Below are 23,215 nucleotides of genomic sequence, written 5' to 3'. Positions count from 1 at the left end.
AATTCAAAGAACGTAATGAAACTTTGTATGCTACGTCATCACACTAGAAAGGTCTTTATTGAGTTCGAAAATCGAACTTTGCGACAGTAATTTACGGAGTTATTGCCATTTGTAGAATATCATTTTTGAACCTTGTGAAAATAATTACATTAATTAATATTCAAAGTGCCTCAGTGATAATCTTGGTGAGTTTTATAACATTTAAATCTGAGTAAGATCATGTGTCCATTGCGACTTCTTTGCTTTCACCGTGTTAAGAGTCACGGTCAGATGACCTTTCGATTATTATATCGGGTTGCCGCTGGCAAAATCTGTCCATAGACTGATTCCCGCCTCGCCTACCTCCCTTGTGGAGGCTACATAAGACCAGTATCGACCAGCCATCTTGAGTTAGAACGAATATGCGTACAGACGTCACCATTATTTGTCTAAAAGTCTTTTGAGCTACAATATTGCAGCTAATCTTGAGTGTGGAACTCCTATCCCAAGGTGCTCATCATTTATGCGCATGATATATCATCAATTAGACGAGTACTTCCGTTGAATAAAAAGTTATTAACATCATTTCAAATACATATCAAAATTGTTCAGCGTTAATTAAATAATTGCAAAACTTGAATCTTAATAACCTATCGTTCAAATGGAACATTCATTATTTACACTAAGGTCTGTCGTTTCGTGAGTAAAGTTGTTTTGCACGTCTAAAATAAAGCACGCTTTCCTCCCCGGATACATGGATTAACCCATCCGAAAATTAAAATTGATACCGATCCTTGATGAGCGGAGCGCCGCATAACGAAGAATAGAGACCTAAAGGAATGGAACCAGTCTAAATCTTTCAAGTGCATCAATTGATACTCCTCGAGACTGCACGCTATGTAATCATCCAAACGATTTGCATACGACGCCCGTTATTTTAGACACAATCGCTGTGATGTAATTTATATACAGCGGGCGCCATGTACTAAACAATTGTCATGATATTACATTTAGTAAATATTATGTACACTTGCCTTGCTAGGCTTGTTCACTATACGCAAATACCAGCCGATTTTGTTTACCATAACTGGATGGTAACATTGAACTTTGAAATTACGTATGAAAATGTTCTATGCAACGTAAACGGGCTACTTTAAAAAAAAAAAAAAAAAAAGGAAACACATGGCTTTGTTTACATTTTGACGCAACATTACGTGTATATTGTAGTTTTTCATAGAATTTTGGGAAAATGTAAACAATACATATATGTTTTATATTTATATATGATACAAACATTTTTAAAATTAACAATTGAATAAAGAAATGGGAAAAATATCCCGACCGGTGCGATGTACAGTGCTTTTATTTTTGTTAAAAATGATGGAAATGATGGAAATGAGGAAAGGAACCAGTCTGATATGACAACGTTTGGTGTTGGTTCAAGACTTTTGTCGTTCATACCATAGTAATCACACGGATTGCGCAATCTGTTTCTGTGAATTTTCATTTGTTCAAACACTGACACCTGCACTGATGAAGAATCCTTTGTAAAGCTAGTATCCTGACTATTGTTAATCGTATGCTATGTCATTTTGTATCTAAGGACTAATAGACCAGTCAATCTAGCCATAAAAATAGCTGAACCTCAAACTAATTGCAACAGAAGGGACTATGCATTTTTCTTACTCCCTGATATGTAGTAAATGATGTATTAAAATTCCCAAATAATCCCAAAAGGGGAAAATTGAAAAATATCAGCTTTTCTAAGACCTATATAGCCTCGCAGATAAGCACTGTAGATTAAAGGGGTAGTGTAATAAAATTATTCTTTCTTGGAAAGTATTTATATGTACACAGTATATACTTGCAATATTACAATAAAGATAGATTAAACTTTGTTATGATATTTGTTTCTGTAAAAATCATTCTATCATGAAGGTCAAATAAAGGTCAAAACTGACGAATTGGTGAAAAAATGATGAAAAACCAGCAGTGTTTTCAGGTTTACTCTCTTGTAGGTTTATAATGCATTATATCACTTATACCATTTTCATCTTTGCACAAAGTTAAAATAAATTCATACACACTACAAAATATAACCATGGCAACTATATAATGTCCCATTACATTGTTAGCTCGCTACTCGGAGCTTACGGAAACACTTTGGTGTCAGTGTCGGCGCCGGTGTTAGAAATCCCATGCTAAGGTTTTGGTTGTGTGTTGTAATATATACTGCTATTTTTAACAACTGACATTAATTTCTACAATATACTTTGATTCAAATTGTTGTGATAAGTATGGACAAGCTAAGAAGGACAATGCTGGATTTGGAGAATTTCAAGAGGCCCAATTGGCCAAAGTGGCAGGTTAAGATTTTGGTGCAAGTGTTGTAATACTGTGTCATATGTCAGAACTGACATTTATTTCTGCAATTTTGGTTTATAATTGTGGTATATGGACAATGACTTAAAGGGGGAAATGCTGGATTTTGATAATTTCAAAAGGCTTAATGGACCAAAAAGTTAAATTACATAATGACATTGCTATATTTTATACTTTGGCCAAAGGGATTTCTTTGATGAAGGTAGTCTAATACTAAGGTTGTATCTTTCCCAGCCTTTCGCACATGGACTTCGAACATTCTTTGTGTTGGTCATTGGTTATATAATTGACCTCAGTGGCGTGATAACTAAAATCACATAAAAATGAACATCAACTACAGAATATCTATTTATTAATTACCATATCCACCGTAATTAGCGCCCAGGACACTTACAAATTATAACAAAGATTAAGGGGCGCTTATTAGGTAACGAAAATGTAAGTTGTGGACAAAAAACCTCTAACAAAAGTCAGACATATTTTTACTCTTTCCACACTCATGGCACATTTATCTGTCACAGTAAACATACATATGCCTTCTTTCCTTTGATTACGCATTAGTACGTAATGATTCACATGTGGAAGACTCACAAGTTCATGTAATATGGAATACGATGCCTGTAAGCATCACACAGTTGTAAAACATCGTTAAATTCATGGGATGATGGGGGCATTTATATAACTTCAGCATTAAGGGAGTGGGACGACTGGTTCACCCGTCAGTATAATGTCTTCGGCGGCATGCTTCAGTGATATAGCACTATAAAAAGGCCAAGACATCCACTATACAACACGAATATACCACAGTCTCCCAAAGCACGCACCACGCACTTCATACAGACAACACACAGCATACATGGGAGATCATCCTTACATGACCTTAGCTGTTGATAGGACGTTAATTTAATCAAACAAACAAGCAAGCAAACAAACAAACAGACAAACAAATAAATTCCTCCAGAAGAGGGGAGGGGCGCCAGTTACGTCGTATACAGTATGTATATAAAGAACTAAAATGATTAAGAAGCGGAACCTATATATGACATCAAATTGTTTAAAATGTAATTAGCGGAGTGATGTGACAGTATTATCCTTGTACCAGTAGCTTACCTACAAATAATACAGCCTCATGTATATTATGGTTTGTGTCATGGGGATTGGTTGTGGTCTACAACATTATGTTGACGTTGTATAAAGTGATATTCTATAAACTAAGAACGGTTTATTTTTTTGGGGGGAACCCACTGGTTACATTATACGTTAACTTCCATATGTACATGTGTGTAGAAAAGCGGAGTTCAATTTTCATCTATACTTTAAAATAAACTTTAATCAAATCTAATTACAATCAGACTTGGGACCAGAGAAAATAATTCGTTATAACAGAAATTCGATATAGAGTTTCTGATACTATAAGTTAATTAAAGTCAAACGTCGATTGCACCCCGAATCAACGTAGTTATCAAGCTAACTCACAAATTCCGAAGTCAGCAACAATGTCTTCTTTGGCAGATTTTCCATCATCGACAATTAATTGTACACTTGTCTGATCGTATTTGATTTTCTATTAATTAGTTCCCTTTTTAGACCCAAAGTTTCACTTTAAAACAAAGCTACATCCAGCACTTTCTGGGAAAAAAATTGTTATAGAGCAAACATTTTCTTGAAGGGACCACGAAATCACTCCTATCAAAAGATAATTCGTTATAAAGGAAATCCGCTATACGTTTCTCAAAGAAGTATAAATAAAGAGGAGCCAAAAACCCAAGGTTTGAATTTACTTCGTAATAAATAAAAATGCGTATCAAGCAGATTCGTCTTAAGGAAGTTTTACTGTATATTGACTTTATTCATCACTGTGTGTATTTTACTATATGTCTATGCCTTTTGACATTTGTTTGTTAAAATATTTATTTCATTTGCTTGATATTGTTGTTTCTGGTTATTAATAAGAAGGTGTAAAAGCCTATAACATGATGACTAGTTTTCACTGTAAAGTCATTTTTCAATATGTATCCATAAAGAACATGTAGAAGTTGATTATCATATATGTACATGTAGATAAATTGGAAACATACATACATGTACATCCCCAACCCGGCAAGTTCACTTTTTAATTCTGCTTCTTCCAGTTTCATTTCTAAATATTTCTTCAAATATATAAATGCTCTGATTGGACATTGTTTACCATCTTTGTGAATTTGGTAACGGAACTCCACTAAAAGAGTTTATACAAAAGTTTTACCACACAAATTAGCATTTACTGTGGTTTAAAGGAGCCCCATAGGTCTATTTTATATTGCGGATTTTAATAAAGCTTTATTAGAGCTTTATGCTCCGTTAATGTTAATGGACGTTTGTGCAACATTATATTTTCTGGAAATGACGTCATCAAGTTAATGACGGTTTAATGAAGGTTTAATCCTCGATTAACTTTTAATAGACCTTTGAACAACTGGCCCCAAATAAATAAATACATGGAACTAACTGATCATTAGTATCTGTTTTATGTAGAGCTATGACACGTATTAAGAAATAAAGTGTCAATAAAGTAAAATAATTACTAAAATAAAAGAAAATAGTACATATAAAATACACAGGTAAAAACAAAAACAATAATGAGGTCACAAAAAACCAAACCACTCTCCGGAATAAGTATTAAATATTAAATTTTATCGGAATATGTGTAAAATGGAAATTTTGATCAATATCGCGCTAGTACAAACAGGCTTCCATACTTTTTTCGTTAATGAAACAGGGTTATCAAAACTGGCAAACTTTTAAAACTTAAATACATCGTAATGACAGAACCATTACTTATTAAAGATAAATTAAAGCATACACTGACATAGTATCGAAATTCAGATATGTTTTATTTAACATAAATACAATTATGTCGCCGTCATTTTGTATTTCCGTCGGGTAAGTTACCGTCACCGATCGCTAACCATTTCAACACTTATAGACATCTGTGAAGCACATGGTACTATGTATAATATAACTTAAAATAATCATGAACTTAGCTCACACTATCATAAAACCTGCCATTAATGCACGATTGTCAATAATCAACGCTTTTGTTTATATGAATTGGGACTATAAAGATTCTAAAGCAGCGCTTATGATTGGTGTATTAATAAGGTTCGGGGTCGATTGCGGTACCTACATATGTTCAGGTATAGTAAACGATGTAATGAACAGATTATTGCATGGAAATTCCGACAATTACTTACAGAGTCATTTCCTTTTGTAATAATTGTATATGAATTTTATTAACCATAATAATTTTGCAGTACAGCAGTTTTGAACCTTTGATAACGGTTACTTACCTAAAATAGTCGCCATACTTAATGGAAAATTGCACCATTACATCTCCGATGAATTTTAACACGGAATTTTTTTGACAGAACCTACAGAATCATTGCCCTTTGGAATAGTTTTGGACTTCATAAATATTATAACCTGATTTAACAGTCATCAATGGAACCTTTTGTGTGTTTTTTCATTAATCCATTTACTATCACAAATTATGAATCTTTGATAATAAAAACTTAATACTGATAGCGATATCAACATTTCTCTATTTTCTAACATTAAGGAACGGCTTAAAACTTAATTCTTTGACATAATTGTGTTATGTTTCAACGTTACAAAAATGTGGGCAGTGACTCTCTGCGCGAGAAGTGGTTAAAAGAGTATGATAAGGAAAGAGAAGATGTAAGTAGCTATACTCAGAAAATTAAATGTAATGTACAATTGTAACATTGAAGAGGTCATTTTGAACTGCGGTGCTATTCCATCGGTAAGATAACCATGTTTATATATGAGAAAAGGCTTTTTTATTTCATTTTACTGTTACTCATCTATTCTTTTAAATTAAAACATAGGAAAAAAATTGCTGCGGTGGTACCGGAACTTGTTACGACTATATACCAAGAGGGCTAAAAAGTCCAAAAGTCAAGTTCTACAGTCACTATGTAAGTAATTTCATTCTATAGATACACTGCAATTTTGACAGCTGCTTAACTTATATAATTTATTGGCAACATCAGACATACACAGTTGTTAACGGTCTAACACACTTTATGAATTCACCATCATCAGCAACAGGGTCAAAATATTCGCAATTTTTGTGCCTGTGCTGACTAATTGATTTAATCATCGAAAAATACATTGAGCACACGTATACCAAGTTACTTCAGGTACTTGGATTATCAATATTTAACTAAAAAAGGGTTAGAAATTATAATTAAAAAACTACATACCCGATCTTACAGTTAACATTCTTTTATGCAGAAACATATTAGATTTATATTATATGCACATATATATTTCTGCTTTATGTAATTTATTTATGAATGCCTACATTGTCTTGAATAGCTTTAAACAAATATTTAAGGTAATAAATCAGTTTTCTAATAGCAGCAAGGCGGGTTTAGAACCTTGACGCGTATCAACCGCGTAAATATCGTCTTTTGGTATATTATGCATTTAGGTAAATAGGATAAACTTTAGATAAAATTGCATCAAAGCATCTTTATGGTATGTTGTCACTTGAGTTATGTAATAAAATAAGAAAAATGTTAACGAAATATTGCATCTTCGCGCACAATGTCAATATAAGGTATGTAAACATAATAGATAAGTTCACCAAGTGTGTCACAATAGGTGTGTGTCAGAAGAGCGACTTATATTACCTGGGTTATTATGTGTTCACATGTACAGTTGAGGTTTGGTTTTGTGTGCAATTAGGATTCAAATATATGTAGCCTAATCCAGTATACACATGCATAATATTTCAAAAATGAATACATGTATTATATTTGGCCTTGCACGTAACCATCAGTCTTATCTATTTAATATGTAAGTATTAAGTTGCCTTCTTGGGGGATTTATGGTCCAATAATCGATTGCAGACAAATTGAATAACACGCTTATATTGCGTATGCTTATATCTCCGTTTTCTGTTATTTTAAGCCAACCTGTAATGTGCACTGTAATCGCTATTACCAAATCAAAGTCCCGCTGCCCCCGTCAGCGGAGCTTCTTCTTGTGACGTCATAAGTGCATCCGACGTCATAAGAACTCGCGACGTCATTTGCGGTAAATAAAGGTCCACGAAAATAAACATAAAATCATCAGTACACTTCCAAAATTTTAATCAATATGTTCCATCTTTAGGATATTCAGCATTTTAAAATCATAACTACAAATATTATCACGAATAAAATATAACAATTGGGGTTTTATATTCCGGTGGCACGCAATTATACGCACAAAAATGGGCATTGTGTCATTACGTTCTGAAGTCGTTCTGAACGACGTCACAATACATGTTAAACATATCACTACACCAACGGGAGTTATAGGAGAATTATGATCTCATAAATTCCCTTTTTGGTTGTTAAGGTTATATAGTGTCACTCTCGAGCAAATGGAAATATATATTTATAAACTTTATTATCAGTAGCACGTGACTAATTTTCAAAATACAAATGTAAAGCATATTCTAATTATTCGATAAATTCGTATATTGAACGTATTGTTTTAGAAGCTATTACATAACTGATTTACTCAACAAGTTGGGAGGTAATATTATAAGCCAAATTAATCTTAAAAACGGTTACATAGAAGCGCGCTTATTTATGAACAAAATTTTAAGGGTCACTTGACATTCATTAAATTGGGGTCAGGCTGTAGAACAAATTATTAGAAACAATGCACCGACGAAATCCTATCTTAACTATTTTAAAATTGTCGCATTCGCATTATATATAGTAATTTTTCAATATTTTCAAACTAGATAGATTTATCAATGTATTGAAGGTCACAATCTTGTATATTTTTTTAGTTGTGTTTCTAGTGTTTTAGTGACAATATATAGTTACATATGGTACTGACGTGTCTTTATTGTTTCTTCAGATCCTCTTCTGTGCGTTCCTTGTCTGCCTTAGCGCTTTTGTCATGACGAACATCACGAATAAATTCTGGCCAATCAACAGGAAATCGGTATATGAGCTTTGTGTATACATCTGGCTTGGTGCCGACATCTTCGAAGAGTATGTACCATCAACAATCGCTATGTGCTACCGGGTGAGATCCTTTCCATTTACTTAAAAAGAGATATATTTTCTGCAAACTGTTGTTCGTCACACAGCAATAGATAGGTCTTGCCTGATAAAAAGCGGATGTTTGTATCCATCGCTTAATAAATATAAAACAGAACGTTAGTCGTTGGCTATGTCCGTTATAAATCGAATCTCACTATATCCGTTCGCAATACTTTTTTTCTCAATGTTTCCTGGGGAACTTAGTAAATTGCATTTTGGGGTCTTTCTAGTAACAAAATGGCCGACAGACAGCTTCTTTATATTTTGAAAATTGACGTTTGTTATCGCTATTTCTCAGAAAGCACTAAATGGATCTGGCTTCAAGTTCATCATAGGATGGAAAAAAATGATGTCTGTTATTGGTTTTATTGTTTCTAATTCTGTTCCCCCCCCCCCCCAGAATTTACTCCGACACATTTACCGAAAACAACTGCACGGGTATTATTTTTTACAAAACATTTTCATAGTCTAAACGGGTACAAGCGATTCTTCAATCTCCGACCCGGCAATCGACATGGCCACCATTTCCTTGCATATGATTGGTATTGATTTAGATATTGTGTTATTTTTTTGTAATGGTCACTTAATATAATTACCACTTGTTATTGTTATTATTTTTACACTTTCTTCCGTAACGAAGCTTTCCGGTGCTTTTCTAAGAAACTACTGGGTGAATCATCACGAAACTTGAAAGATATACTCCAAATGGGGATAGGAGTGTGTACAAATGAATTTTAGCGATCAAAATTCCAAAATGGCAGCTAAAGCCTACTTCTTAGGTTTAGATGTCGGTCTCCATTTTTTGTGAAAATTGGTTTATAAGGGTTTAAATGGATGCAGAACAACATTTGAATCCTTTTGAGAAGATTGTTTGGCATGGTAACATAATGAAAATGTTTTCAAACGTTCAAGTGAAGTGACAGAAACACAGTAATTTTATTTCCTTTACATGACTTACCAGCTTCCAGTATAATCAGCTAATCAGAAAATACCCTTTCTTTCTCCTCACATGGAACATATATGAATAAAAAATTCACTCAGGTGACTGTTAAAGCCAACGAGCATCCTGATTATGTTAATGAAATGTGATGCCTTCTGAGGAAAAATAAAGTTTTTTTCAAATACCCCTTTCCAAATTTAGTGTTTTATCATAATCATTGTAATATCCAGATAAGTGAAACATGCCTTATGGGTCTCTTGGTTTTTATCTGCCATGCCTACAAAAGTTAAAAAAAAATATATATATAAATAACCGAGAATGTGGACATATAGTATAACATTACAATTCATCAGGTTATTTGCACTTGTTTTTCAATTCAATTGACCTCATAAACTGACTTGTATGTTAACAGAATTTAGAACAAAGCGATCGTAAATGTACGTGGCAGTGGGTGCGAAGAGCATGGAGTCACGGAAGCAACTTCTGGAACGCTGTGGATTTATTAGCTTACGTTATATTTCTGATTGCCATATGTGTCCGATTTGGCTATGAATATAAACCTGGGTCGGAAGACGACGACTTTGATATATCCAGACGACTTTACAGCATCGGCTTATTCATAATGTACTCGAAGGTGCTTCAAATCTTACTGATGTACAGAAGCACTGGCCCAACAGTCCTCATGTTAAAAGAAGGGGTAAGCTTTCTGATTCTTTTAATTGAATTGCACTCTGTGTACCTTATATAGTTGTAAAGTTTTGAATCCTCTCATCGATCTAGCCATTTTCAATTCTCTAGGTAAGCATATTCCGTCTGTTTATCTAAAGCTAGAATAATATTTTTTGTTTTCATTTTTTGTTGCTATAAGGAAATTTGCATTTGCAGCTGAAGGAACTCCTGCGGTTTCTTGTCATCATGGTTGTTATGATCGTTAGTGTTGGAGTATTCTACCATGCCAACCTGTACCCGAACCACTACGACTTGTTCTCGACTCACGGTATTCAGCATTGGAGTTTTTGGAGAATCATTTATCTCCCATATTGGTCTATATACGGCGAATTTAAAGACGAAATCGAAGGTGAGTATATCATTAACAACAATGCCCATCAGCGAATATGGTAACGATCTTCATTTTCGTGTCAACCATTATTGCTTACGGATGGTAACTAGATGGACTTTGGTGAGACCCACACAATTATTTTTGCAGTTTTAGGTCACCTTAGACCAATTCTCAAGTAACCTATTCTAATCGGCTTTTGTCCGTCGTGCGTCGTTCGTCGTCCGTCGTCCGTTGTCCGTCGTACGCCGTGTGTTCTTAACTATTTACATTTTCGACTTTTTCTCCAAAGCTGCTGAAACAAATTCAATGAAATATTGCACAAAATTTCTAAGGCATAAGGTCATTCACAATCGTAAATTATATGGTCCCCCTCCCCACGGGAGGAGGGACTGTGTGCGGGGCCATAAGGGGTAAATTGACTTAACTTTAAAAAAATGTTCTTCTCCACTCGCAGATGTAGAATCAAATACTCTTTATAAATTGAAAAGTCTTAAGGCCCTCTACAAACATCGTGAATTTTGTAGTTGTGGGGTCTTGAGGTGATCAAATATAGTTTCTATAGGACAAACACATTTATGAGCATTATTTACTCAATTTTCATAGGAGATGAGTCAAATTTGGTCAAAATTATAAGCCTGTGATTGCATTTTAACATCCTATCTATATTGATCCTGGATGACCTAAAAGGGCTAGAGGGGCGGGGCCAAAAGGGGTTAAAATGGCTAAAAATTCAGAAACCTTCTTAACTTATAGATTTTATGGAACCAAATACTCTTTATAGATTGAAAGATCTTAAGGCTCTCTACAAAAATTGTGAATTTAATGGTCCGGGGGTCAAATTTAGATCCCAACACACCTTAAAAACTCAACAATCCAAAACTTAGGGATGTAATCCAAGGGACATAATCTAGGTAAACATATATAGGTCTAACTGTGAACGAGAAGCAAGTTTTGATAACTCAAACTAATGCAACAGGAACCATTTAGGCTTAAAAGTATCTAAAAGACACCGTATGCACATACATGTATATTGTATCAATCACCATTTGCATTTGCGACAAATGGTGATTGGTGAATGGTGAATATACCGACAAAGTATACAAAGTTGTATTAATGTAAATTGCATACAAAAAACTGCAAGATGAATTGCGAAAACTTGTGCTAGATTCATCTTTGTTACTTTGTACGGTAATATATTTATGTCTAAGTCATGAAAATGAAAACTCCTTGTGTGCTTAAATAGTCCTGTCAACAAACAACTAAGGCCATTTTAAACACCGACATATATGTGTTGTGCGTGGTGTGTATGGCGACAATATATTGTTTTGGCAGACTGTGGTAGGTTGTTGTTATGCCAACATATGTTATTTTCTCGTCCTTGGGTATAGAATCGTCGGTCATTTTCCTTCCTCTAAATTGTTTTCATTCATTGATGATATATTTGTTGTATCGTGGTCGTAAAACAATAAGACGAAAATCAACAGATATTCGGCATTGGTCTCAAAAGATATTCAATGACCTTCCTCGTACGACCGATATATATATGTTGCCTTCAAAACAACTCCCCTAACTCATTACGGTATAATGTATCAACGTATTAAGATGATTTTCACTTTAAAAATCAATTAATTTGTTCCACAATATTTTAGGTTAGATGCTGTTTTCAGTTACTGTACAGGTGTAATTCACATAACGCGTATGTGAATCCATGTGTCGTATCAAGACATAAGCTCCGTAAAGTGTAAAATCTTTTAAAACTTTCTTTAAAAAATGTTTATTATTACCTTATCAAATTTTACATTGATTTCTATACTGTCTATACGGCAAAATACCTTAAATTCTATTTGGTGACAATACATTTTAAACACCGATTTTCATAAATTTTCGGTTTTAAACTACGTGTTTTGACCTTAGATAATAATATCGTTGATAACGACTATATTTGATATGTTATTAGAAATCGTATCATAGAAACTAAAACATAAAATTGTTTGTGTTGCAATTACTTTTAGGTTTGAACATTTTTCTTGTATTGTGACTAGACTTAATGTATGCATGTATATAGAGGTTCCCCAACGCGTGACTGTTGTTTATCATGTTTATCAAACTCGAGTTAGTTAATTTTCAAATTTTGAAAGAACACGAGCTTTAGCGAGTGTCTTTTAAAAATTTGAAAATTAACTAACGAGAGTTTAGATAAACATGATAAACAACAGTCACGCATTGGGGAACTTATTTATCTCATAATTTTAACTCTATATTTATACCATGGTTACATGTACCATTTTCTCGTCTTCATTCAGGGAAACTTACCACCATACAATGTGTAGTAATATTTTTCCGCCATAAAACATAGTACCTAAATAGAGGGCCAATATTCTATTGTTTAATACTTTGAATAAACAACCCCCGTTAGACAGTAATTACAGTGTTATTTAAAAGAAATTGCACTTTGAAAAGTAGCCCGAAGTTGAGAGCCAATCGGAATTAAGAGATCTTGGATTTGACCAATCAGAGGCGCCGTAGGTGTTTACACACCGGAGTGTGTAAACATAAATGATAACCAACTGCTATGAAATTTATCACATGGGTTTTCCATTGTGAAACATGCATAGTTATGGGATAAATGTAATTACACAATTAGAGCTTCTGAAAATGATAGGGATATGAGGAAACACTGGTGAACTTTTGTATATGGGGAAAAATCCCCAAGATCCACTTAAATTTACTTACAACACTAGAGATACAACGGCATTAAATGTATCCATGTAAATTGCTATCACTATATACATGTCTTTTTTCTAACATAGTCGAATGAATAGTCTGTATAGTGCAAAGTCAGCACTGTCCGTGTGTGGTATCCATCAAATCAGAAAAAATGATAAAAAATAAATAAATAAAACTAAAATAAGATAAGGTTGTAAGATCCTTGATCAGCATTTTGTTACATTAACATTGTTATATATTTTCAGGGAAAGACTCCACCGATAATTGCTCCAACAATGAAACTGTGTACACGAAAATTTCAGGCGTAGAGAGATGCCCGCAACGTGACTTCATGGTTTCCATAATGTCTGGATTCTTTATCTTGATACTGAATCTTCTGCTGGTGAATCTTATCATTGCTATGTTTAGGTAAGAATCGGCAATGACGCAATTAGTATACATCGAACATGCACAGTTGGTGTTCAATATTGGTTATTCACTGACTTTACATGTTACAGAGTTAACTGGCTTGCGGGTAGGTACTGTGACGTTATTTTTGTGAGCAAACATCGCGCCACTTTCTCTGAAAAAGTATCATACTGTGAAATCATTAATTTTTGTGGGTGTTTAATTTTCGTGGATTTCGTTTTTTGACCAAAATCAACGAATTTACAACCCCACGAAAATAAATATACCTATACCAATGTCATGTAATTTTATGCGTTCATACATTGTAGGATGATTATTACCTCACTACATAAGGTCTATTTCGGGGACAAGCATGACAAGTTTAAAGTTGGAAAATATTGTTCAAACAAAGATAGTTTTCAGAATTTCATCCACATGTACCAACAAATAATTGATTGAGTATATCATGAATATGACAATGTGACACCATAATTATTTGTTGGATACATCTGTAAAAACACTGGCTGAGTACCGACTCTAAATTGTGATAGTAACTATGTTGTGTGGTAGAGCTTAGTTCCGCTTGAGAGATTAAACAATATAGGTGACAGTGTCGACTGTGTATTTTAACGGTAATGTGTAAGGTCTTCTCCACGAATTTAAGTGCCAACGAACTTGTAAAATTTTAGAATCCACGAATATTGATCCCAACGAAAATAAATGATTTCACAGTATTTTGGGACTTTAAGTTATATCTTATGTAACTTTCACTCTAACAAACTCTTGTAAAACATATAATGTGTGAAAAGGTATTGTGACGTCATTAATTTGTGAGCAAACTTCGCCCCATTTTCTCTGAAAAAGTATTATATTTTGGGACTTCAAGTTATATTTCATGAAATTTCACTCTTACAAACACTTGTAAAACGTATAATGTATGAATATAGATACATACATGTGATGTTTAAAATTCATTAAAAAACCATTGATATAAGAGAAAATATTGGATGAAATATCATGCATCACGTGACCGACATTGGCGATACCCAAACAGATCGAAGCCTCCCAAGTCGCATCACGTGACCAACTTCGACGATACCCGTTCAAATTGGAATAGATCGGAACAGCTCTGACCTTTCCGAGCTATTTTCAACGTGTACACGAGAAAAGTAATATATATACTGAATTCTTTACAAAAGTCGGTAAATATGGAAATTTTATAAAACTATGTAGAACATAGATTTAAAATCACATGATTTTTCTATGACAAAAAAGAGCAAGTCATAGGCCATACAACTTTAAGATCGAAAACACATGAATAGCCCACAAAGGCAGATGACTCTGCGATATGCAAATACAATATGCAGGAGGATAAACCGTTTAGACATTTTCCCTATTATTATTTGTACCGTAATATATTGTTTTATCATAGAAATGGAGAAATGTATGTATTGCATCAGTATTCCCTCTATATTTAAACAATTTGTTCTCTTATACGTGTACTTCTATATTTTTTAGATAACTTGACGAAATTGAAACCTATATGACTATGATGTTGTTGTGTATAATAATAACGATTAATTATTTTTATTGATATTAACATGCAGCGGAATTCACTATTAGAAGTTATTAGAATTACAAGTTTTACTGTATTACCACATGTTGTATACACCCTCCCCTTCTCACTCACGCAACCACACTTTCTTAGTTAAAAAGAAGAATGTAAGAAACGTTTTACCTTTGTTTGTGGGGAAAGAAATGGCGACGTTCAGATTGTTTTGTCTTTCGTATCGAATATGTCTTTTCTTCAAATACATCGTAGAGTATAATTTGAATCCCTTTTTTTACAGTTTCCGGTTTAGCGAAATACAAGATAATGCAGACCTTTACTGGCGGTTCCATCGAAGTCGCGTGATCATGGAATATCGTGATAGGACACCTGTACCATTAAACATCATTTTTAGGTTACTTGAGTTATTGACGTTTATATGTTCAAAATGCTGTTGCAAATGCTGCGCTGGAAACAACTCTGGAGAAAACAGTTCACAAAATGGTAAATTTACTGTAATTGATAACTTTTGACTACAGATTAGAACTGTTGTATTGGAGGAAAAGTTAAAGAGGACAATTTGCATCAAATAACCAATGTAATGTATCAGGTTGAATAGAAACACGAAATATAGTTTTGAAAAAAGAAAAAAAAAAACAACATCAGTCTGTTCGGTTTTTTTTCTTCTTTATTTCTTTCCCTTTTTTAACTTTTGTTTGTCTAAGATAATTGATGTACCTACTTTCACTTACAGTCAAACGTCGTTTAAAGCAAGAGATATTCGCCCGCGGTTGGAAGTCCAGGTAAGTAAAAATATACCATTTAGATCAATGTTTCTATAATAGAAATTGGTTGTCAAACTACTCTACTAATTGCTAAATGTACATGTATACCCATTCTATAATATGATACCGGGTATTACAGTTTATTTTTTATAAAATCATTTGTAAAACATTTCTACATTTTTTTATATATATTTACATTTTTAGGTTATCATAACCCTTTTCATCCAAACGATGTCTTAATACTCGAAAGGCAGTACTCATATTGTAGCATGCAGGAAAGAAGGGCTACAAATTAAAAGTTTCAAATAAATTATCTTGACTTTCATTTAAGGCCATATGGGTCAAAAAGGCTAATTCATGTTAATCACTAAGAGGCTTAGTAACCTACTATTGGGTTTGTGGCATACTGGATTAAAGGGCTACAAAGTTTCTTCAAATGAATGACCATGAGCATCATTCAAGGTCGCAGGAGTTAAATAGGGATTGAAAACTCATCCAAAACAACAGGATCAATTCTAATGAAACTTGACAGTCATGTGGAGTTGTGCAGGCATGTTCTCATTTGTCAAAATTGTGGTTTCCATTCTAATCAAGTCAATAAACAAATTATAAAAAATAGAGTATCATCCATTATATGATATATTATATTATGTTTAAATCATATTACTTTCAAAACAATCCAGACACCTCTGATAAGGTGGTTGTTAGTCACCGGTGGGCTTAGTGTTCTAGTTTGTTTGTTAACAAGATAACCCAAGACTGGAACATTATTCAGAACTGTGTTTTTTTTTTGGTAAATGTGCATCTAATAATGACGCAGTGGCGAGATGAATTTCGGGAAGATCGCATGACCAGTTGAATTTTATTTTTTTTTCTGTATTGAAATATTTAGTGTAAGCTACATTGTTTGCAGCTTGAATTCAAGAGAAGATTTATAAGAACAGTTTCTACTAGCAGTACCTAGAAAGGGTATAGTTCTATTGATAGTTTTCAGAGAGAATTGTCAGCTTAACCAGCAAAATAAAATTAATCATCATAAAAGGCTTTCTGTTATACAAATGCAATTGTTGTAAATATTTTCCACTCCATTTACCATGGTTGAAGAAATAATTAGAATGAAATAATAAAATTTGATGTCAAATGAAATAAGTTCACTGTGACCTACTTTCACATAAAAACGAAATTAATGTCTGGGATGAACGATAGATGCTGAACACGATTTTTGAAATTGATATCATGATGACCTACTTTTAAAAATGTCCTAGAACAATTGAAATTGACATACAAAATCTATTTGGATTAGCAATGCATATCACACTTATTAGTAAAATCAGGTCACTGTAACCTCCTTTTAAAAACATTCATCTATGGCAATGAAAATTGACATATGGGATCCGCAAAGTATATTGAAGTTGCACTTTGCAAAATTAGGTCATTGTGATATACTATTTCGAAAAAGGTCAAGGACAATCAAAATTGATATCTGCGATGCATAATGTATGCTCAACTTGAATTTTGTAAAATTAGGTCAAAAGAAGGATGACCCACATTAACTGAGGACTAATAAAGTTATCATCTGGAATCCATAATGCATGCTTAACTGTAAATATACCAAATAAGGTCACCACGACCTACTTTTTAGAAAAAACCCACAGGGCAATGAAAATTTTTGACTGGTATGAACCATTGATGAAGAAATTTTACTTACTTAAATGGCCTCGGACAATGGAAATTTACATCTGAGATCCACAATGCATGCGGAACTAGAATTTTACATAATAATTAAGGTCACTGTGATTAACTTTAAAGAAAACGTTCAAAACAATGAGAACTGAAAACTGGGATGCGCAATTGATACTTATCTTGATTGTTGGAATATTAGGTCACTGACTTTGCCAAAGATTATAAAAAATGACATCTGGGATCCACAATACATGCGTTCTTTTTAATATCAATGTCCTTTTAAGAAAAGGATTAGGGCAATGAGACGAACAAAGGATGTGAAACTTTATTTGTAAAGGTCATATCTTTAGTTGTAGTACAACAATCAACAGATCAGGTGAGCGTTTAGGCCTATTGAAGTTTTGTTTTCATTTATACATTACTGTTGGTGGCGAGTGTTTAAGATGTCCCGACATATTACCACAAACCCTCCACCTCTGGGTCGCGAGTTCGAATCCCATGTTGGGTAGTTGCCTAGTACTGACCGCTGGTCGGTGGTTTTTCTCCGGGTACCACGGTTTTCCTCCACTATCTTTAAATGACCCTAATTGTTAGTAAGACGTAAAGCAAACCAAAACAAAATACATTACTGTTAGAAGAAAGAAGTTTAACACTTTTATGCACTTTATTGTACCATTCGTCTTCTATCTTTTAACTAGGAAGATCGGTGCTGCTGATGATCCCAATGATATACATTGAAGACCTACAGTGCTCTATCCTCAACCCACCAGTGTCCTCATCAATCTGATACAACAATCAGGTTAAACCGTGTTTACCAAACGCATAAGGTCTAGCACCTCCATGAGAGTCTATATGTGTGTGGTATGGTCTAACATATAAATGAGAGATTAGCTGTGTGTATGGATACAAGATTTCTTTGATTGGAAACTGGATTGGATTGGATTACTTAAAGACCAAACAAGCACAATATATTTATAGAATCAGCTTTATGAACTAATAGAAAATTTTAACAGAAATACAAATCCGCTTGAAGCAATTTTGATCTCAATGGAAATGTCACATTTCGACTGATAAAGTGTTTCTTTGTCTGGTTTTACTTAAGTGAGTTTGTGCATTTGAAGAAGTAAATATGAAACTGGCCTTTAATTCTTTATATTAGACGGGCAAATACGCATGTCCTTTTTGACTCAACTGTGATAATAATCGAATACGTTTTGATAAGCGAGGTCTTATTTGCACATTTTTCATTTTATTTTTATATGTTTTTTTATTATTATTGGATTGGATTTTATCACGTTTTTGTCTTTAACATGCAAACTATTCTTCGGTATTTATGTTGTATAATTACGTGTACATTCTATAACAAAATCTCAAAGTTTCCGTCCACATTTGTTTTGCTTGTAAACCTCTGATTTCAAGGTTAACATCGTTTTCGTATTATATATACAGGAACATGCATTTACTTAAAATCTTTACAATCAGATATAGTGTGTTGAGAGATTTTTGATTTTGTAGGGATTTTTTTAAGTGTTTATGATATTCTATGGAAAATCTTATGAAAACATTGCTTGAATTAATCTCAAAATAGTTTTTGCCATTATCTATCGCCAACGAACGCTAATTATCGGTTCGCTTTTAGTTAAAACGTATTTATTGTCAAAAACATTGACAAGGGATCGGGTACAAGTTATTACAACTTAACAAAGACCCTTTCCCTTTCGGTTAGCTAATCAAGCATGGCTAAATATCTAAGTTTATGATGTAATCATTTTTGTGCTAATTATTTTGTAAAGTTCTACATTTGAATTATATTATGCAATTTACATTATATTGTTGTTTTATATATATATATATATGTATACGTTGTTTTAAAAGGAATGTAGCGATTGTTCTTCCGTCAGATCATATAGATTACATAGCTTTGTAACTAAAATGGAAGTAAGATACTGAAGAATTATTTCATGGAATACAAGGTCTGTATAGAAGCCAGAGACGCCATAACTATCACGTTATAAATGACTCATTGCATGATAGATTTCACTTCGGCCTGATTAGTTTATATAGTAATTGTGACAATACAGTAATACATGTGAGTAATATACCTTACTTTTTATGTATTGGTTAATTGATTTAGTTGCATTTGTGTTTTTTACTCCATTTTGTACACTTGTACGGTAGTTCGGTATACATTGGGTTTTTTTTTTGGCGATTTCTTAATTGTTTATTTTCATTTTCCACTACAGACTTATATACACAAGTACATGTACATGTAGTTTGTGTTTTTAGTATCGTTCTATATTATTTACAATTCGTTATATTTGGTTTGGTTTATTATATCATTAAAAGTATATATACTCAAATTTTGGCTACATGGCCTTTAGCGAGGAAACACTTGGTAGCTTACTCATCAGGTCACCATCTTGCTTTTGATACACTTCAAAAAATTTAATTGCCTTTTACGATCATGCAATGGGAACAGCTCTCAATCAAAAGCCTTGTTTATTGGGTATTCAGATGCTTCAAACCACATCTTATATGTTAATGTTATGATAACATTATGCATTATCCCCAAATACAAAGATTTTTCTGGATATTTCAAATTCTCCTTCTCCTGATGATGATGATGATGATGATTGTATTATTTCCTAATACCTATAGCTAAATGCGGCTTGCGATGAGATGGCAATGTCCTATTTTGGAATATATTTGTGTTTGTTAAATGTGACTTTATGCAGAATATACTTTAAAATTACAATAACTTCACAGTTAGTTACAAGATTGCATAAAAAATTGTTACTAGCTTTTTTCCAAAAGTCTAACGAAGGTTACTGTGTTTTTTTCCCATTGTTTTATTATATTTCCATTTGGTGTTTACTACTTTTTAAAACTAAAGTAGGTTTTATTGGTATACTGATGTTCATTGAAAAGTATCAATATTTTATTAGTGATTTTTTTTATAATGAAATAAACATGTTTTATTTTTTTATTGAAATTTTACGTCCACATCTGTCTTGCTGATTAGAAGGTTAACAATGTTTCTATTAGTTTGTTAAAATATCTACATGTATGTTTCTGAAATTTATCTAAAATTGTATCGATATTTTTTTTTTTTTTTTTTTTTTTACTTATTTATTTATCTATTTTTAGTATCTTAACAAATCATTGTGTATATCAAAAAATTAAGTGTTTTGCTATCATGTCTTGATGACTGCTAGCAGAACGTGGATAGGAATATTTAAGTTCTTGAAGTATTTATTATGTATAATATTCTACATTTGAATGATCTTACCTAGTTTACATTTCATGGTTATATTTAAATCGGATGTAATCAATTTCTTTTTGCGAGGTGAAGAATTTCAGATCATATATATACCAGAAACATATATGTTATAATCTATTACTACGAGAGATTGGCAAATTCGCCATTTTTACGATCGGCAAATACACTCCTATATGGGCTTAATGTTTTTTCTATATACTCCAAATAGTAAAATACAGTTGGGTAATTTTGATATGTTATAAAAGTTCAGTTATTTTCAAATGTTGTCGGTACAATTTTGAGGAGAAACAAATAATATTTTAACTTATGATTATATCAATAAAAGAAAATATTTTCTGGTTAAGAATGTATGATTTTCGAGAAAATGAACAGTTCAAATTGCTCATTTTCATGTTTTCAAAAATCATATTAAAGCAGTTTAAAATGGATAACCGGTCATATCAAATCATATGATAATGTTTATACTAATTTAAGCACTTAAAAGTAGTAAGCCAAAAAGCATATGGCTGTCAAACAGAGGTCCCTCAAAGACAATGATGGAGTTTCCAGTCTCTATGTATATATATTTCTGCATATACATAGTTATATGTTACTGATAACAATACTGTTTGGTTTGTTTGATTTAACGTCATATTAACAACAGGGATTGATGTCAATAACGTTTAAAGTTGTTGTAATATCTTCTGTGACTATTTCAATGTCGAGAATTACGTGACTTCAAAACTGAACTTCTCGTGTCTCAAATTTAGAAGGTGCAGAAAATCCTTAGTACCCGGCGAAAAAAAACACTTGTGGGAGCTATCTCGCATGAGATTCAAAGTTTGTGGTAATATGTCAGCCAAAGCGATCCCTGATAAGTAGCAATTATGAATTGAACATTGTAGTTGTTTTATAATAAAGATTAATTGAGCCTTTAAGATGTTGTTATAAATTAAATTAATATGAATATTGAACATTGCAGTGGTTGTTTATGGTAAATATTAATTAAATATTGTAGTGGTTGGTATTAAGTGTATTTGAAATCAACATTTTTTGTGGTGTTATATAGCACATTGCAGTGGTTGTAAATAGCAAACATGAATTTAACATCACGGTGGTTGAACTATTCAAAAGTTTTGATTGTTGGCTATTCAGACTTAGTATGTGAATGTTAAGACAACCAAATGCTTCTTTTTTATGTTGTCTGCATGACTGAATAAGGGTTTTAAATTATCTGACTTGCGATGAGATGACAATGTCCTTCCATTTCGGAATATACTTGTGTTTGTTAAATATTATTTCATTTTGATATTATACTTAATGTTGTATTTATAAAATAATATTAGATTGTTTTGTCAAAAGTCCTAGGAAGTTTAATGGGTTAGTGGTTTCCATCCCCATGTGTTGCATGCGCGCATTCGCTTACTCGACTTGTTGCCAATAGCATCTTTATTTAGTCATTCGGGATTGTAAATTTCTGGGTCCGGGGTTAATCCATAAAATGTGCAACATAACGTACATTTTACTTTACTATATGTAACGTAAATAATCATTTAAGGATAGCAGTTTGTGTTAGAATCCCTTAACAGCAGGCATTCGTTGAAACACAAAAAAATGACAAAGACAAAAAAAAATATGTGGCCTTACTGTGTTTTTGAACTTTTTAGTATCATGTATATTTGATAAATTCACTGGTCCAACAAAAACTGATACTATATTTAAAAGTTTAATGAATCAATGATCGGATAAATGTTGTCTGAAATGATACCATGGCTACATGTAATTAACTACGAGGATTGGATGTTGACCTTTTTTATCAAGTGTTTACTATTTTCAGCTTGTTTTAAATACTAAAGTAGATTGTAGTGCTGTTCACTAAAATGTAATGCTTGATTTGTGAATGTTTATTAAGAAATAAATGGGTTTTAGAACTGGTTTCGCTGTTGTTGTTTTTTTGATATGTTAGATACTGTGTATATTATAATATTATATCTTAATGATAACGATATTAAGAATGCTTTCAATCGGGCAACAATACAATTCACAAGTCATATACGGCAAGTATCTTAATGTAATGACTACACTAAGTTAAATGTTCATCATTTTTACTTGTCGGGTTGACTTGCCGGAAAGCATAAATAATTATGAACTTCTAACAATCCATGAATGGCGGCAAACTGATGTCAATAACGTTTAAAGTTGTTGTACATTGTAATATCTACTGTGACTATTTCATATCGAGAATCACGTGACTTCAAGACTGAGCTTCTCATGTCTCAAATAAAGCTAGATCAAAAACAATGAAGTTTTATTAAAACAAAGGATTTATAAACAATATGAACAATTCTAATTTG

At 32.8% G+C, this 23,215-nt stretch overlaps 1 protein-coding gene across 1 annotated transcript in view; it reads left to right on the top strand.

The window, feature by feature from the left end:
- LOC138330530 (transient receptor potential cation channel subfamily M member 5-like) overlaps positions 1-22,791 on the top strand; it is an 89,091-nt gene extending 66,300 nt beyond the window's left edge. The window contains exons 23-30 of the mRNA XM_069278100.1: positions 6,249-6,338; positions 8,284-8,454; positions 9,824-10,108; positions 10,297-10,489; positions 13,444-13,606; positions 15,436-15,638; positions 15,889-15,937; positions 18,301-22,791. Coding sequence (XP_069134201.1) covers positions 6,249-6,338; positions 8,284-8,454; positions 9,824-10,108; positions 10,297-10,489; positions 13,444-13,606; positions 15,436-15,638; positions 15,889-15,937; positions 18,301-18,340 — 1,194 coding nt within the window. The 3' untranslated portion in view covers positions 18,341-22,791. The remainder of the gene's footprint in view (positions 1-6,248; positions 6,339-8,283; positions 8,455-9,823; positions 10,109-10,296; positions 10,490-13,443; positions 13,607-15,435; positions 15,639-15,888; positions 15,938-18,300) is intronic.
- Positions 22,792-23,215: the final 424 nt, after the last annotated feature.

This window comes from Argopecten irradians, chromosome 1, assembly GCF_041381155.1.
Source record: "Argopecten irradians isolate NY chromosome 1, Ai_NY, whole genome shotgun sequence".
Taxonomy (NCBI): domain Eukaryota; kingdom Metazoa; phylum Mollusca; class Bivalvia; order Pectinida; family Pectinidae; genus Argopecten; species Argopecten irradians.
This window is presented reverse-complemented; position numbering and strand designations above follow the sequence as displayed.